The sequence below is a fragment of the Tauraco erythrolophus genome, chromosome 6 (genome assembly GCF_009769465.1).
Source record: "Tauraco erythrolophus isolate bTauEry1 chromosome 6, bTauEry1.pri, whole genome shotgun sequence".
Lineage (NCBI taxonomy): Eukaryota > Metazoa > Chordata > Aves > Musophagiformes > Musophagidae > Tauraco > Tauraco erythrolophus.
Window position 1 is genome coordinate 35,787,512 of NC_141470.1, and position 16,171 is coordinate 35,803,682.

Genomic DNA, 16,171 nt, shown 5'->3' on the forward strand with positions numbered 1-16,171 from the left:
GTTATGCTTAAAAGTCAAAACTCTAGTGGTACAGACTCCCTCTTGCCTGCAAAGAGCGATGATGAGTTAATAGCAGCTTCTCATTAAGATGCTGCAGGAAACAAAATCCCTGAGAGATAGAGACATCTAAAAGAACTTGATGCCTTTCTCTGTTCTGCTCATCCCAGGAATCACCAATGCTGAATAGCAGAAATCAGTAAAACTTGCATGAATTGTAGAAGAGTTTGAGAGAGACCATAGTTTTAGGCCTTACTGTTCATGGATTACTTTTGTATACCACTGGATACATAAGCACTATTTGGTCTGAAAGAAAGAACTGGTCAGCTTGTAGAAAGAAGTGGCAATAACCAAATCATTTGTCAGTCTTGAAAAGGCAGCTGTAGCCCAAAACCTCAGGCTAAAAATGGTGCAACGTGAAAGTTTCATTCACCTTCAAAATCTGCAAAACCCACCACTTGAGTGATGTACATGATTGCAACACTACATAAAATAAAGCTTATTTCATCAAGTCTATCTACAGCCTATCTGTAAAAAGATTAAAAGAAAAAGCCTAATTAAGGTGCACAAATGTTTTCTGAAAGCAAACAGTGTGGGTGCAAACGATTATTTAGTGTTGCTATGATGTACTATCAGAGCAGTAAAGGACTAATCAAACAAAAGTTTAGGTGCAGTCTCAGATAAAATTTCTGAACCATGGCACCTATCTGACTTCATCAAACTCCCAACTGAAGTGAAAGAAGTCCAGCAAATTCAAAATCTAAAGGCTGATTGGGCAGAACAACAGAAAAACGTACTAGTGGAACAATTCTGCAATAGTTATTGAAGGATGGGGGACTGGGTCCTCTTCCATGTATAAACTCAGTGAACATATCAGTTTAACTTACTGAATTCACTTTAAATCTTTAAGCCATGGATATTATCTTACCAAGGAATCAGTTAAAACTGTATTATAACCATGTAAACACTTTTCCTAGCCTGTACTCTAAAGGATGTTTTAAGAAGAGGAAACCCAGAAGATGGAGTGCTTAAATCTTCCCAAATATGTTCAAATAAAAGAAAAAATTGTGGGTTACAACTTGCAACGCTCAGAAGTAATCATGTAGAAACAGTATTGTCTTGCTTTTTGCATCTCCTTTGTGTATCTATCTCCTCATTTTTCCAACAAAAGCTATTTACCCACTCAGAGGTAACAGTAGAGAGACACTGAATCTTAAACGTCATCAGTAAACCTTCAGCAAATTTTTACATGAGTTGTGACAGCAAAAGCCTTCATCAGTGATGACAATGCATGAGCCAAAAGGTACACATGCTCTTTAGCATAACACTTATCATCTGAGGCATTCTTGTCTAGAATTAAACAAATAATTTTTTCAAATTAGGTCCAGAAGCAATGTACAGACATCATAATCTGAATTCCAAGTTGATAGAAGTCACTGTCAGATAATTTATTCTTAAAAGAATAGAAAATTTCAACTGAAATTGAAAACAGTGATTAAGTGGATCAGGGCAGTAGAACACCTTCTGGAAATCTCAAGAGTAACAAAATAATTATATATTTGTCTTTCTTTTTGAGAGCAAAAGACCTGTATTAGGAATTTGTTTTCTTTTCAGAAATAACTGAAGAAATTAAGTGCTTAGATGCTACAATGGTGACTACCATCAGAAAGGATACCTTTAGAAAACAGAGAAGAACAAAGAAAGCAAACTGTATAAATTTTAATGGAATTTAAATACTGCATTGGAGTGAGAAGAGCATATATGAAAAACACTCTCCTGACAATTTGTAGAATTTAGATACAGTAGTTCAGGAAATGACTATCAGAAATGTAACAAGATTTCTTTTTATCAGAGATAATAAAGAAGGAAAAGAGTCTAACGAGAGGAAATAAAACTGAGATACTATTAGGCTGATAACAGGAAATTTATTTATCCTAGAAAGGGAAACTCTATAAGCTGGAAAGACTTGTAACTCTTCATGATTGTTCCAGAATCTAATTTTTTGTTTGAAAGTGCACAGGAGACTAAAGAATACCTTAATAAAACCAACAACGACCCATCAAAAAAAAGACAAAGTAATGTTGTAGTTCATTGTTCCAGGGATTTCACAGATACAATGTTATTCTCAGGGTTTTGGGTGCAAATTTTTCATTGTTTCTCTAATCATATTTTGACTCATTCATAAGATAAAAACTACAATGTATTCTTTCAACTTAAAATAGATTTTTTTTTTGTAACTGATTAAAATATTTGTATCATAACTTGATCACTGCAGATGGAAAACTGATTTACCTGGATATTTTCAGTGAAGCTGCCTGAGACAGCACTGCATGAATTCTCCGGCAGGTATAATTTTCAATCGAGAAAATTCCATACATTCAAGAAGAAGCATTGTGTTTATTTTCCTTCAGTTTCTGATGCTTTTCTGCATTTTGTTTAAAGTTTATATAACCTGCATATTATTTGAAAACTAGCCATTTTTCTGAGGTAATATTAAGTTTTAAAAAAACTACATTAAAAATAACTAAAATGATACATGGAAAAATAACTTATAGTTCTTGGGATAAGAAGTAAGCTGTAGCAGTGTCCTGCAGTCCCGCAGTGCTCGAGTAAATACTCCTCCTCCCTTCCAGCATTTGATGTCACTTCTCAAACAACAGTGTAGGGAAGCAGCACTGGGAGGTAAAGCTCGGAGAAAGAGAATTGCCACTGAGATCTGTTCTTGTCACCAGACCCCTCAACAGCGTGAAGCTGGTGGGAAGTGACAGACTGCCAGCCTACTGTCTTTAAGAGTTTGTAAAGTTGTGAAAAAAATATGCTTGGAGAAGCAAGGGAGGGTTGGAAAGGTTGAGAAGAGAGAGGAGAGCAGAGCCTAGGAGACCATGAGAGAGCAGGGGTGGACGTTCGTGTCCTCTGGAGCAGAATACAAGATTTACTGGATTTCTAGAGGTTAATGGAAAATTAGATGAAGGTTCCTACAGGCTCTTATTCAGAACATTGTCTGCTGTACTGGGAGCCATCCTCCACAGGGGCAAGCTGGTGTTGGGAGCATGGGAGCAAGGTGCTCTCCCACAGCGTCTCTCCCTGATTCCACAGCTGAGCTCACGCAGGTGAAAGAGGCTACTGACTCATAGGACGCTGCCCTGCCTCTACAGTTAGACATCATTTTGCCTATGTAGGGTATCTCTGAAGATAGCAAAAGTAGTAATATTATATCTGGAGAGATTAAAAGCTAAAGTTAAAAGAATATTGTATACAATTATTTCAAGCGTAGGAAGAATTTATTATGAAATTATGACAGGGTTCATCATGGCAGAATATCCTTTCTGGTTTCTAGTTGGTAGTGGATTCAAAATGGTAATTAAGACTGCACTCATAATAAGCCAAAAACTGTGGCAAAGCTAGGAAAAGAGAGGTCAAGTGAGTTGAATTAAAAGAAAAGAGGCAGGAAATCTTGCTTCTCATTCTAAGCTGTGACAATGATTTACTCCCTTACTATGGACCTTACAGATATAGTCAAATCCTTGTTCGTAGCCTGTGAGAGAGTGATAAAAGGTTTCTGTAAACTGGCAACTGACCATTCTCCCAGTACAGAAAGAGTAGGCAGCAGCTACAAGGACACGCTGCAGTTTTGTAATAGTGTACTGATCCAATAGTTTTTTTAGATCAGCTTCAATCTTGTGTTTTAAATTAAGAGATCTGTAAAATTTCTTATTTAGCTCCTTTGATCCACTCTATTTACTGAACATAGCTCTACATTCAAACCTTAATCTTTCTGAGCCTCAGTAACAGATTGGTTTTTTCCCCTGCTATTACCGACTTTCCACGGATTCTGCGAATTACCATAGGTAATATCAGTGATGTGGTTTAGTACTTAATTACTACCAAATTTAATACTGAATACAGTATTACTGAACAGTAATACATCTATCAAATGAAGTGATGGAAGCAAAGACTAAATACAATTCAAATTTTTTTTTTTTTTTTTGTAAGAAGGGAAAGAGTTTTGAGCAGTTCTATGAAAAAGCTGGATGCTGGTACTGAGATCAGTTTTTGGCCAGTGTGTTGAACTGAATCAGATCACAAAGGAGCCAGACAATATTTTTCCCCCATTCCTTACAATTCTTCTTATTTTTTTCAGACTGGTGCATATTTAGAAATAAAATTTAGGCAGGTGGGCAGGACAATATGATAGAAATGCCAGGCATAAAAACAAGTGGACAGGAGAGCAAAAGAGCAAGTTATCAGTGAGTAAGCAGACTCAAAGAGCAGCAAGGGGACACTATAATCAAGAAGCAGGTGGAAAGGCAGGAGGAAAACGCCAGACATTCAGCAAGTCGATAAAGCAGTACCAAACAGCAGGTGTGCCAAGCAGCAGAAGAGCAATTCCGCAAAGTCAGCAGATGCACTCAGCAGGAAGGTGATGGCCAGGCACTCGGAGCAGGAGACAGGGCAGCAGAAGGCCAATGCCCCTGTGCAATCAGACCAAAAGGACAATAAGGAGGCGACACATGCCGTTCAACACACGGACAGGGCAGTAGGTAGTCAGTGTCAAGCAATTAGCTGGTCAAGAGGTAATGCCAGACAGTCAGGCAAAGGGCCAAGATTTCCGGAGGACAACATCACACAGCCAGCAGGTAGAGAGAATAAAAGAGCGTAGTGAATGCCAGGCAGTCTCCAGACAGTCAAAGCAGCAGAAGACCAAAGTCCCATGAATAATCAGAGGCGGCTGTCAGCAAGGACAAAACATAAGCCTGCCAACCAATGGACAGGGCAGCAGAGTGGCAGTGCTTTTGCAGTAACTTAGGATACCATGAGTGAAACAGTCCCAAGAATCTAGATGCTCACCCTCTGGTAATATCATTAGATCAGAGTGAACCATGAAAATTCACAGGAGAATAGCACACAAATGGAAACAGCAGATGAGTTTGACCCTAGCACTTGGGGAGGCCATGGGACCTTCCTATAAAACAAAAATATGAGAATCCACAAGAAAATCAAACAAATGGGAAAAATGTGTCTAAAAACTGTTTCTGATGATGATTAAAAAAGCAAAAAAATACTAGCAAAGAATTAGTTCGGAAATGATCGGGTGGGATTGAAGATGTTGCTTACCCCTCTCTGGAGCCCACATAATGGGAATGTTGGGAATTTCTGCAGCAGAAAAACAGAAGAGAAAAGGGATTTCTGACTCCCAGTTCAAGGAAAGCATGTCAATTTAGGACTGGGTAACCTCTTTGGGCAAAAAATAAGAATTCAACTGAATCTTTGCCCATCCCCAGATACATGCCTTTATTGAGGTTTCCGAAAAATTTAAGAAGCCAACATCACTTTCATCTCATGACATCCCACCCTTATTCCCCAAAACCACACTTACCTCTAGCACAAGGTGTATAAGAGGGGAAAGGGGATGGTCTTGTGAGCACATTCCCATATCCACTGCAAAATAGCTTGTGAAGATGAACAGGAGTACCCATTAGCCACTGCCGGCCATTTGTGAGATAAACTGAAGAAGTCATTAACTGTTACTCATCACTAGTGTAGGCTGGTGTTTGAATCTGGCTTAGATACACCCACACTCTAATGAACAGAATTAGTCTTACAAATCTTGTGGGGTAACCCTCTTCTATGGCAAGAGTTGCAAAGTACGAAACTTACACCACCTTTTTTTACCTTGATTCTCCTCTTCTCTTTAACTTAAGCATGCTGTTATTTATCATGGTGGGTTTTTTTTTTAAACAAATTAAACCATGTTTCAGAAATGTTAGCTGCTGCTCTATTTCAGAAACATGTAATGAACTCTGGAACACAAGAACTGAGAAAATTCCACCAGTAATAAAATCCAGTAATTTAACTCATCTGTGTATTTAGTCATGAGTTATTCAGTATCTTCCTAGTAACCAAAAGTCAACCAATCAGGAATCAAACTACACTATTTCTGTCCTCTTAGAAGTCCACATTGCGTGAGTACTTATCTGCCTGCACATTAACTTCTGACTGGTAACACTGAAAACCTACATCTCACTTTGATAAGGCAACAATAATCAACAAGAAGTCAACTCTTCCCTCTCTTGCAAACTGTAAAGAACCTTAGACACAATAAAGGAATCATTAGTTCTGCTGTGCACTGCTGAATTAGGATTTGGAAAGGTCACAGAGACAGAATCCACAAGACTTTGCCATGTACTCACACGCAACAAAGCTTTTATAAGAATATACTAGCAATAGGCTAAGCTGATGGAACATTATTTATACTGATCCTCTGGGTATCAGCCACTCATTCTCCTTCTGGCTGAGCAAGGCACAGGAATAATAAAGGCTAATATAACTTCAAATTTAGAAATTGGGGTCATAGAACAGGAATTTCTTCTATATCCAAACTTTCCTGTATCAAATACTACTATTTGGGCTTAGAACAGAATGACAGGAAATTTGGGCAGAGGAGACCAAGTGATTTCCATCATATGATTAGTAATGGTACAAACCAGCCAGGAATAGCATACATTGACTGAACTAGCATAAACATTAATACTATAGAGTACGAGGTACCCAGAGCATGCATCGGCAGTTTTATAAAATGCTGTGATTCTGTGGCCAGCAGCAACTAGAGTTAGCTGGATCTCATGAAGAACAAAATTGCTAGCACCTTGTCTCCAAAGGGAGATCTTTCAAGGCTCAATGAAAACGAACTATGACAAACTGATCTCAGCAAACCATAAGAAAATGTTTGTTCGTGGAATAAAAGATGGACTTCTTAAATTCAGTGAAAATTTAAATGTAAATAATAAATAATCAACAGTAGATTATGCATCTTTCAGTTTGAATATTCTCATTACAAAATAATTGGAAAAAAGAATACATGGATGAAGTGACAAGAAGCTAAAATATCTGTGAATGGTCTAAATTAACATTCAAAAGTAATTATTTTCTTGTCTATAATTGATAAGACTTTCATGTCTATGTGTAACAATAGTCATTTTGGTTTTCTCTCTGGTACTTATACCGAGTTAACGTTTTGCTAAAGCTTCACTGCTCCACGTGGTAGCAATCAGCAGAAGCAGGCAAAGGACCAGTTATAATCCTAGGAATAACTGCTGAAGCCAGCTGCTTTTCAAAACTCTCCTAGTTTCTTTTTACTTAGCAGCCGGAAGAGCTCCTACACAGGAGGCGAGGAGCAAATGAGAAACTCTCTACTCTTTACTAAGTACTAGTTTTAATGATCAACTATTTGAAGTGAGTCATTTTGCTATTCTGGTGTGCTTATGCCAAGAGGACTAACTCACTCAATTTTTTATGCATCTTAAATACTAACTAGTATTTTCCCTCTAGTTACCATTTCTTTAAGCTGCCTTCACAGAGAAGTCTTCCTAACATGTCTATATGTCTTTTTGTTAATTTTCTCCATATTAAGCTTTTACTAAACTCTTTGTAATAGACCATGACTGGAAAAAAATGACACATTAAGGGCAAGAATTACATAATTGCAGGCCTGACAATATTTTCCAGATTATTTTGCCTTAAGATGTTTTAATGGAAACTATTTTTAGAAATGCCTAAGAGGAATAAAATCCCAAAAGTTCCAAACTGAAAATTTTGTTATGCAGAAGTCCTATGGCAGGCATATTTTTCTCCTCCAGTTACAGAAAGGACTGCAAGATCTATCTACTATTGTGGCTACACTGCTAATAGGAGCCAAGCCAGCTAATTTCAACTAACAGAGATATCCATGTGAGCTGTGGTCCGTACAGTGAAAATGTGGCTAAAAGGCATCAGTAATGCCAAGAGGAGGAGAACCCTTCTCTTTACCCTGATAAAAAGTAAATTATAATCATATTGTTCTTCTGGGTATATTTCTGAAAGTATTTGAGATCACTGGAATATGAACCATTTGTCCACCCACAGGATATGCTGAGTCTACTTCCAACTTCCATTCTGAAATTACATTGGAATAAATTAATTGCAAAATTTAAGATATGAAAGTGAGACTTCCTATCTCGTTACTGTGGCTTTGCTTTTCATTCTATGAAACATTCAAATCCCTTACTGCTGTTTTACTAGTTTTCTTCTTTTCAACAGAGCTTCCAATTATTTCATACATGTTTGAAAGACAGAAAATAGAACTTCTATTTGCTATTTGAGAGTATTAAGGAAAGTTAAAATGAAGCAAATAAAAATTGATCCTCAAACGGGTAAAAATACCCAACTGCTTAACAGGAATTCTATTAGTAGTATCTTTAGGATATCACGGTCAGACTCCTTTACACAGAAGGTTAATACATTAGTTAAATAATTTAAAAGGTATTTGTACCAGCATCCTCAGTCAATATTATCAGTTTTGCATTTTCAAAAAAGAGACAAAGGAGCAATTCATGTAATCCTTTTAGATGCAGGAAACAAAATTGCTCACTTTTTAATTTTAGGATCTGTTTGATTCAAACTATTTTCTCATTTAACATATACAGAACATCAGGCTAGAATCTAGTTTGGCCTTCCGCACAGAATAATGCATTAAACATCATCCATGACTCCTGTAAGGACTACAAAATAACTTGAGTTTTATAAGACGTCTCCCACAATCAATTGCTTTAGATTTGACAGGATTAAAACGGAGAATACAGTTCTTTAGGGAATCTGTGTGATTAATCTCTCATCGTTAAACAAACCAACCAACCCAAACACATAAACCTTTCCCATTGTGATTATTTTATTAGACCTTCCTGGCTGAAACTTCCTATCACCAGCTATTGCTGTAATTCTCTTTAGAAGACTAAGCAAGCTGTTGGTATCTTACATTATCACTTCCCAAAGTAAGTACAGGTAAAAACCAAGCTATTTCCCAGTGTTCTTTATCATAAACTAAAAATACTGAGCTGTGCAACTCTCACAGAAAGCAGCTCTCCTAGCCATCATATATTTTTGACCTTTTTCTATACCCACTGTGACATTTGAAACTTTTTTAAAAAAGAATGTCAGAAAAATATGCAGCTTTCCATTTTAGACACAGCAAATCCATACACAGAGCAAAAGTATCCTCTGTATTCCTACTCTCTTTTTTCCCCACCATCTTCATACTTGTTTATGTTGGGAAATCTAGACAGAAATAAGTTGAGACACATACATTCCTCATCATATCTTATCTGGATACATAGAAAAGGAAATATGTTCAAAATTGCTGTTTATGTATCAGAATGCCAAGAATTTACCAAGCCCTCTCTACATATCAAAATTAGCATTCTTCAAGAATGCTCTCTCTGCATATATTTCCTTCTTCCTTTTTTGTTTGTTCCTTTTTTTGTGTGTGTGTGTGGTTTTTTTTTGTTTGTTTTTGTTTTTGTTTGGGGGTTTGGGATGGGGTCAGGAGCTTCATTTCTTTTTTTGTGTAACCTCTGATATTCAAGTAAATGGAGCCGAAGTGGGATCTGGCTTCCTCCTCTCTCACATTTCTCACTATAGCTGTCCTGGCAGCTTGCAGGTGTTTCCATGCAGTGACTGCAGTTGATGATAGCACAACCAAGCGCTTCAGTGATGCTGGCATGCTACCAAGTTTTCCCAAGAAACTCAAACAAGAGAAGAGAAAGTGCACTTTTTAGTACTTCTTAAGTCAGCTAAATCAGTTTGCAGTTTCCCAAGACACAAGTATTTCTGCAACCTGATGGTGTAGTGTGTAGTGCAAACAATCTGTATACCGCTGCTTCTTGAAGAAACCCGTAATAGTTGTTTAGTGAAAAGTGTTCTTCAACTAAATATACCAATTCTGCTATAATAACATGCCTTCCAAATATGAGATTTAAAATTCAATTATAGAATTTTTAATTAAATGAATAAAGCACATAAATGTATTTGGATTTTTATAACAGCAAATATAGCATTTCAAATAATAAATTTTATTGAAAAAATAAAGCAGACTGGGTAACGACCAAATCATATAAGCTATGTCTGGAGGACTAAGAAAAAGGGAATGGTACCTTATAAAGTTGATGATAAACTTCTAACAGAGTAGCACAGACTTTGGAAGGAGTCTGTCACAGAGCAGTCTATTCAGTTTAAGCATATTTGTTGCCCAGATGCACCTAGCAAGGTTTCACAATTCAGACCTTTCAGGAGCAAGCTGGGTTGGAAACATAATTTTCTAAGAAATATGGAGAACAATAGTTCTCAAAAAGTCTGATGGCAAGTTACAGGATCAGACATCATATACACACAGCATACTTCATTATACAATAGCTCTACACAGAAATAAAACTTTACAGGGAGCAAGACCTCCATTAAAAGATATGCAAAACTACAGTCTTAAAATAGGCTAAAAAATAAATGCTGAAAATGGTTATTAAATTAGAGGGTACCTTGAATATTGACGGGTGGAAAACTGAAACAACAGCCTAGGTAATTAGAGGTTGTACAATTTCATAGTATTCCTACCTCATAATGACTAATGTCCCATGTGAGATGAAGACTTCATTCCTCCTCACTATGGAGCCACTACGAACCCTGAAGTGACAGTTTGTAAAAATAATATGAGTTTTTTATGGCCCCATGACAACGCTAAAATGATTTTGGTAGGGCACTAAGAAGAGTTGAATACTGCTGAAGAAGAACAGAAGTAATCCCATATCCACCGTGAACAATGCTAGAAATCCTGCTGCTCTGGAAAGGCACAACTTGAATCAGGCAGAAAGAAAAAAACCCTACATACTACGTCTAGTTTAAATTATTGACTATTAAATGGAAGTTGTTATTTGAAGTGTCTCAGTGGATTTAGGTTAATCTCAGGGAAACACGTGGTGCTGTGAGAGTGTGACTATAACATGACACATCCTGTTGTGTCACAAGCATCTTATTTCATTAACAAAGTTGAAGGAGAAGCAAACAGACAGAACACATGAAAATTACAAATAACAGAGATGAGGAGGGATGTTAACACTACTTGGGACAGAGAAATGGAAGGATACAGACATTAAAATAGTCTGTAGAAATAAAATGGAATTTGAAGAAAAATTCACACTAAATCTTAAGGAGCAACTTGGGAAACAGCAATAGTGAAAGATAACTTAGGGAACTGGAAAAAGCCAGGTGACAGAAAATTTGCAATTGGTAACAATTACAAAAACACTGGTGCAATTTTGTACTGAATATACAAAGACTTTATCTCACAGTAGAACAGATAATTTCTTCTCTCCAGACGCGGCTTCTGTGTGGCTGTTTGGAGTATTTTGTTCCTTCTGAGCATGCTTTTTTCAGAAAAATGCTGACAAATAGGAGGGAGTTCCAGAGAAAAACATTCCTTTTCTTGGACTACAGAACTTAGATGAAGGAATAAACAAATATACATATATTGTAAGATTAAATGAAATTATGTGTCTAAATAAATTAAAAACTGTCTATAAATATCGAAGAACATAATCAGTAAGAACCAAAAGTAGCTTTCATAATTTTTCCAGAGCATTTGAAAAGGAGGAAGACTGTAAGGAAACATCTGTCTGGTTTTACATGATGGAAAAGAGCTCTTCTATGCTTCTTCTAAAGTCTTATCTTAAAATTTCAGGGCTGACAATTATCTCCTCAGTGTGGCTGAACTATTTGTGAATACACATAGTGACACAGCTCAAGGATGTCTAGCATCAGTTGAGGCACAGTTGACTTCTATTGCCATTTTTTAAGTACCTAAAATCAGTTTAGCAGGGAGGCAAACAAGACTTGCAAGTCAAACTGGAGATGAAGGATAAGAACACCACTAGAAGGCTCTGTTAGGAGTAGACACGTAAATTTCTTTTGGATGTACAATTTTGCAAAAGAATAAAAGTAAAAATAGAGAAGACAGAAGATAGATAGAAAACTGTGCAGAGCACCTGTATACATGAGATTTTTCCTTTCTCCCTTGTATTGACTAATAGCAATAGAGAAAATACATTTCTATATCAAAGGATATCTAGTGATAGGTAAAAATGCTGCCACATTATTTAAATATTTTCACCAAAAAATAATGTATATTGCCATTAACAGCCTGTAAGAACTGTAACTGTCTGCCACTCAAGTACTGTAGTTCCAAGGAAAAAATGTTTGCATCTGGAAATACAAAACTAAAGTTCCCTAAATAACTTGATTTTGGCCATACGTAAAGCCCTGATCTCTGTTTGGCAACAAACATCTTTTAAATCAGCAAGCAGACTGTATGAGCATTTCCAGTATGGATTTAAATGCTACCTCTATAAATTACAGGCAAAATAAGACAGTAAAAGTGCTTGAATCTACAAAATTAAGTCCATATTTAGGCTTTAGTCCAAATGCGAACTACCATCAACTTCCATAATTGACGCAGAATTGCAGCATTCATGAATAACATCTACAACACAGTTTCCTTCAAATTCAGCCATCAGTTGAGTAAGTTTTGTTTTTTAAATATCCACATGTATTTCATTACTTCTAGTCACATAGACAAGAGGCGAAGGACATTCACATTGCTTAGTTGAATTGGCCCTCACCCCTCACAATGTGATTCATACTAATTCAAAAGGTTCTCTCCACATACTGACTAGACTGAGCCTGTAAATTTAGGGACTAGAAATAGGTAAGGAAAATCAGATGTACCCATAAAATCACCTATCCCATTATACGAAGAAAAGTCATTACACATCATTGAAACAACTGCAATAATCTGGTATGATTTCGATATAGTGTTCAAAAGGCAAAAAAGAATGTGGAAATTGAGTAAATTTTTTTTTGAAACTTAATAATAAATTTTGGAAGTTTCAAGAAGTTATATTTAATAGATACATTATGCTAGACAATTTCGATTTAATCAATAAATACAAAATTCAATTAACACAAATTCTTTGGGCTGTAAATACTCTCAGGAACTAGCTTTATCTTTTGCAGTACAATAGTAATTATGTCTCTATGCTCAGAAAAGAAAGCACAAAAACATGTTTTCTAATCAAAAGTACATCAAAAGTACAGGAGGATTAAGGAGAAGCAGGACTGAATCACTCCAGCTGAAATACAACCTGAGGGACTATTCTCCATACTCAGGAGAAATGCTGAAATGTCTTCCAGTATCAGATTCAATTATTACCAGTTTTAAAATCACATGTTAAAGATGACACCTCAATAGCATCATGTCATGATCACATCATTTCATTATCAGTTCAGTAATGAGAGAAGAGTGTGCTGGACAAACACCGTAAGTGGAAGAGATTAAAACCATTTCCTCCATCAATGCAAGTTTTCCTGAAGGCTTGCTATTGCACATTTCATATTGACATAATGAATTTTCCATTTCGAACTGGTTCTCTCATTGACCCAAAAAGACATAAAATATGGGGCGTCAAAGCTTACGCTTCTTCCTATGTTTTTGTCATGACACATACTAATTTTCTTCCCTTAAAAATATTTGTTTGAATGAATGATCTAATAAACCCTATCATAAGAACAAACGTTATCATTGCCACTTTGTAATAAAAACTGGGATTCAATCTCTCCACTGTGATTTAAGTTTAGTCTTGCAAGTTAATCCAACTTAAATGAGTGAAAAGTGAGTAAATACTGCCATATATAAATTCTTTTTAAGTATGGGAATAATTCACCAGTCAGAACACCTAATTCTGTTATAATCAATTGAAGTCTTGCAAACATATTATGTTTAAAAATAACACATTTTTTCTTCAGTACATATTATTAATGATTTTTGTATCAACATGGTTTTATTGTACAGTCTAAAGACACTTCAACAATTCAGTTAATTTTTAAAATGGCTCACTGTAACACCAAAACTAATCAAACAAATCATCACCACCTTTCTTAATTAGAGTAACAGCAATGAAGCAACATAAGGAAAATATTAGGTGTTTATGTGCAGAGTTCTTATTTGTTTATTTCTTAGCCCAAACGCTGCTTGAGAATCCATGGCTAATTTTTGGCACTGGCTGCCATGCTTCCTCTGACACTACTGCCTTGGTTTGACTCTGCGTAAAGGTAATAAATCAGGAAAAATGAAGCAGAAATTCAGCCCTCCTTTTACACAGTGCTGGGAATACAACCTTCAAAACCATTAAGTTAGTTTGCAAGTAAGAGATTAATTCAATCAACACACTTCTCACTTTTGTGTTGCTTCAGCACAGTGAATCGTCTGCAAATTCAGTTTCACTAGCTAGTACACTGTGGTCATTTTATAGTATTCTTATCTCCTGATACACAGACTCTTGGGTTTTAGTTACCTAAGGTCTAGTATATAATCTAAAAAATCAGAAGTAATGTACAGGATCATTTTGTTTACATGATTGTTTAGTTATACAAGTGTTATACAATAAATTAAAAAATATTTTTAGATTCCGAATAGAAAAACGTTAAACTGAAGCCATGGTTGACAGAACACATTTGTGAGTAAAAAACAGTGTAAGCATGTAATGAACTCAAATTAACTCAAAAGTCTAAGCAACTGAAAACTTGTATGAGTACTTAAGAGAAATCTAAATATGTTACATTATGGAAATAAACACTTTAGGCACTCAATCTTAATTTTGCCCTTTAGTGAACATAAGCAAATAAAAAAAAAAAAGTATGTGATTTTAAAAGTTCATATTAATCTAATTTGGAACCATGAATATCAAAATACTTAACAGCAATCACGCAGTCATTTCACATTACAGCTCACAGCCATGAGGTTATTAGGATAAGCTTCCTGGTTTTTTTGTTCTCCTTACCTTAGCTCCTTCTAAGTGCAATGTAACCAGATCTCCTGTGCAACATTTACTGGTGCAGGTCATCTCCATCTCAGCCTGTTCAGTGTTTTTTTTTTTTTGACAATGTGGTGTCAAGCAAAGCAATAGCAGCTTTGCACAGAATTTTTTCCCCTACTATCTGCCTCTCACACTCTAACCTATAATGCAGTAGTTGCCAATGCAGTAGCCTGCAAGGGAGAACTGAAGATCTCTCTTATCCCACTTTTCCTCGTGCAGGACACAATAAAAGCGACACAAGTTTTTGTTCAGTGGTGTTGTACTGCAGTGCTAAGGAAGATGACGTCAAAAAGCCATTCAAATTTTGTTTTGTGAGAGGACTAGAAATCCATTATGTTATGCCACGCTTTAGTTTAAAAATCGTTTTGGGTCAGAACCCAAGGTCAGAGTAATTCTCTCGTGCTATATTCCCTATTGCTTTTTCTGCTTCCAAGTTGTGTATCGCTTGACCTATCCAGAGATATTGCAAAGTAAAGTTACAGAAGACATTTCAAAAAAATATCACCTCCCTCCCCCAGACATACATTTCTACATCAAAGGACAGATTTTTCTTATTCCAGGACTATCTCACCTCTGGAGTGACATCTCGTGGTGCAAACCCTGTTCCTCCAGTTGTTAAAATCAAATTAAGCTCCTTTTCATCACACCAATCTATCAGCGTTTCCTGAAAGAGAACATGAATCCTGTCAGATCTAACAAATAACACATGGGATACCGTTATCTTAGAAAACACCTGAAGACTTCAAATGTCTTAAAAAGACACACACACAGTAAGTACAGGGAATTGTAAAATCACTCATGGCTTTTTATACAAAGATTTTAAACCACTGTTTATAACCAATATATGTCAGAATAATTTAAGTATCCATCATAATATATTTGGAAACAGAAACTGAAATTCTGTTCTCCATCTCTTGACCTGAAATGGAAAACAAGAATTCACAGTTACTCATTTATGTCACTGTTTACTTTGATTTTGAGATATAAATATAATGCTTTGACACATGTTAACAGAGTATGTGCATTTAATTCAGATTACATGGTTGATTTTTATCACAGTAACTTTGGTTTCCACGCTCTACTTTTTAACAGCCTGAAAAAAGCAACAACCAAATTTCTGTAAGCTTATCTATGAAAAGATGCAATAATACACCTGATACAGCAACATAAAATATTATCATAGAATCATCTTTTCTACATTCCCTACAACACCTCAATAGGACCGTATATACCAATTCCAAGGCTGGTCTAAGAAAGCTTAATAAATCTGTCATGTAAATACAGTGATTCACAGTACTGGAGAACTCATGATACTAGAGAAGTGTTTAATTTGATTTCCATTCATTTTTAAAATGACATTTTAAATTAGTTTTCAAATGGTGATAAAGATTTGGCATAAGCAGAAAATGTATTTAGTCTCAGTATGATTATATCACTTATCC

General features: G+C 36.0%; 1 protein-coding gene across 12 annotated transcripts in view; it reads right to left on the bottom strand.

Moving 5' to 3' along the window:
- GPHN (gephyrin) overlaps positions 1-16,171 on the bottom strand; it is a 321,622-nt gene that overhangs the window by 141,919 nt on the left and 163,532 nt on the right. For 6 of the 12 annotated variants that reach the window (XM_086614072.1, XM_086614066.1, XM_086614065.1 and 3 more), the window contains exons 4-5: positions 15,301-15,393; positions 5,113-5,151 (exon numbers count right to left, since the gene is read on the bottom strand). In XM_086614072.1, coding sequence (XP_086470198.1) covers positions 5,113-5,151; positions 15,301-15,393 — 132 coding nt within the window. The remainder of the gene's footprint in view (positions 1-5,112; positions 5,152-15,300; positions 15,394-16,171) is intronic. The other 6 variants (XM_086614073.1, XM_086614070.1, XM_086614071.1 and 3 more) reach the window with 1 other exon arrangement.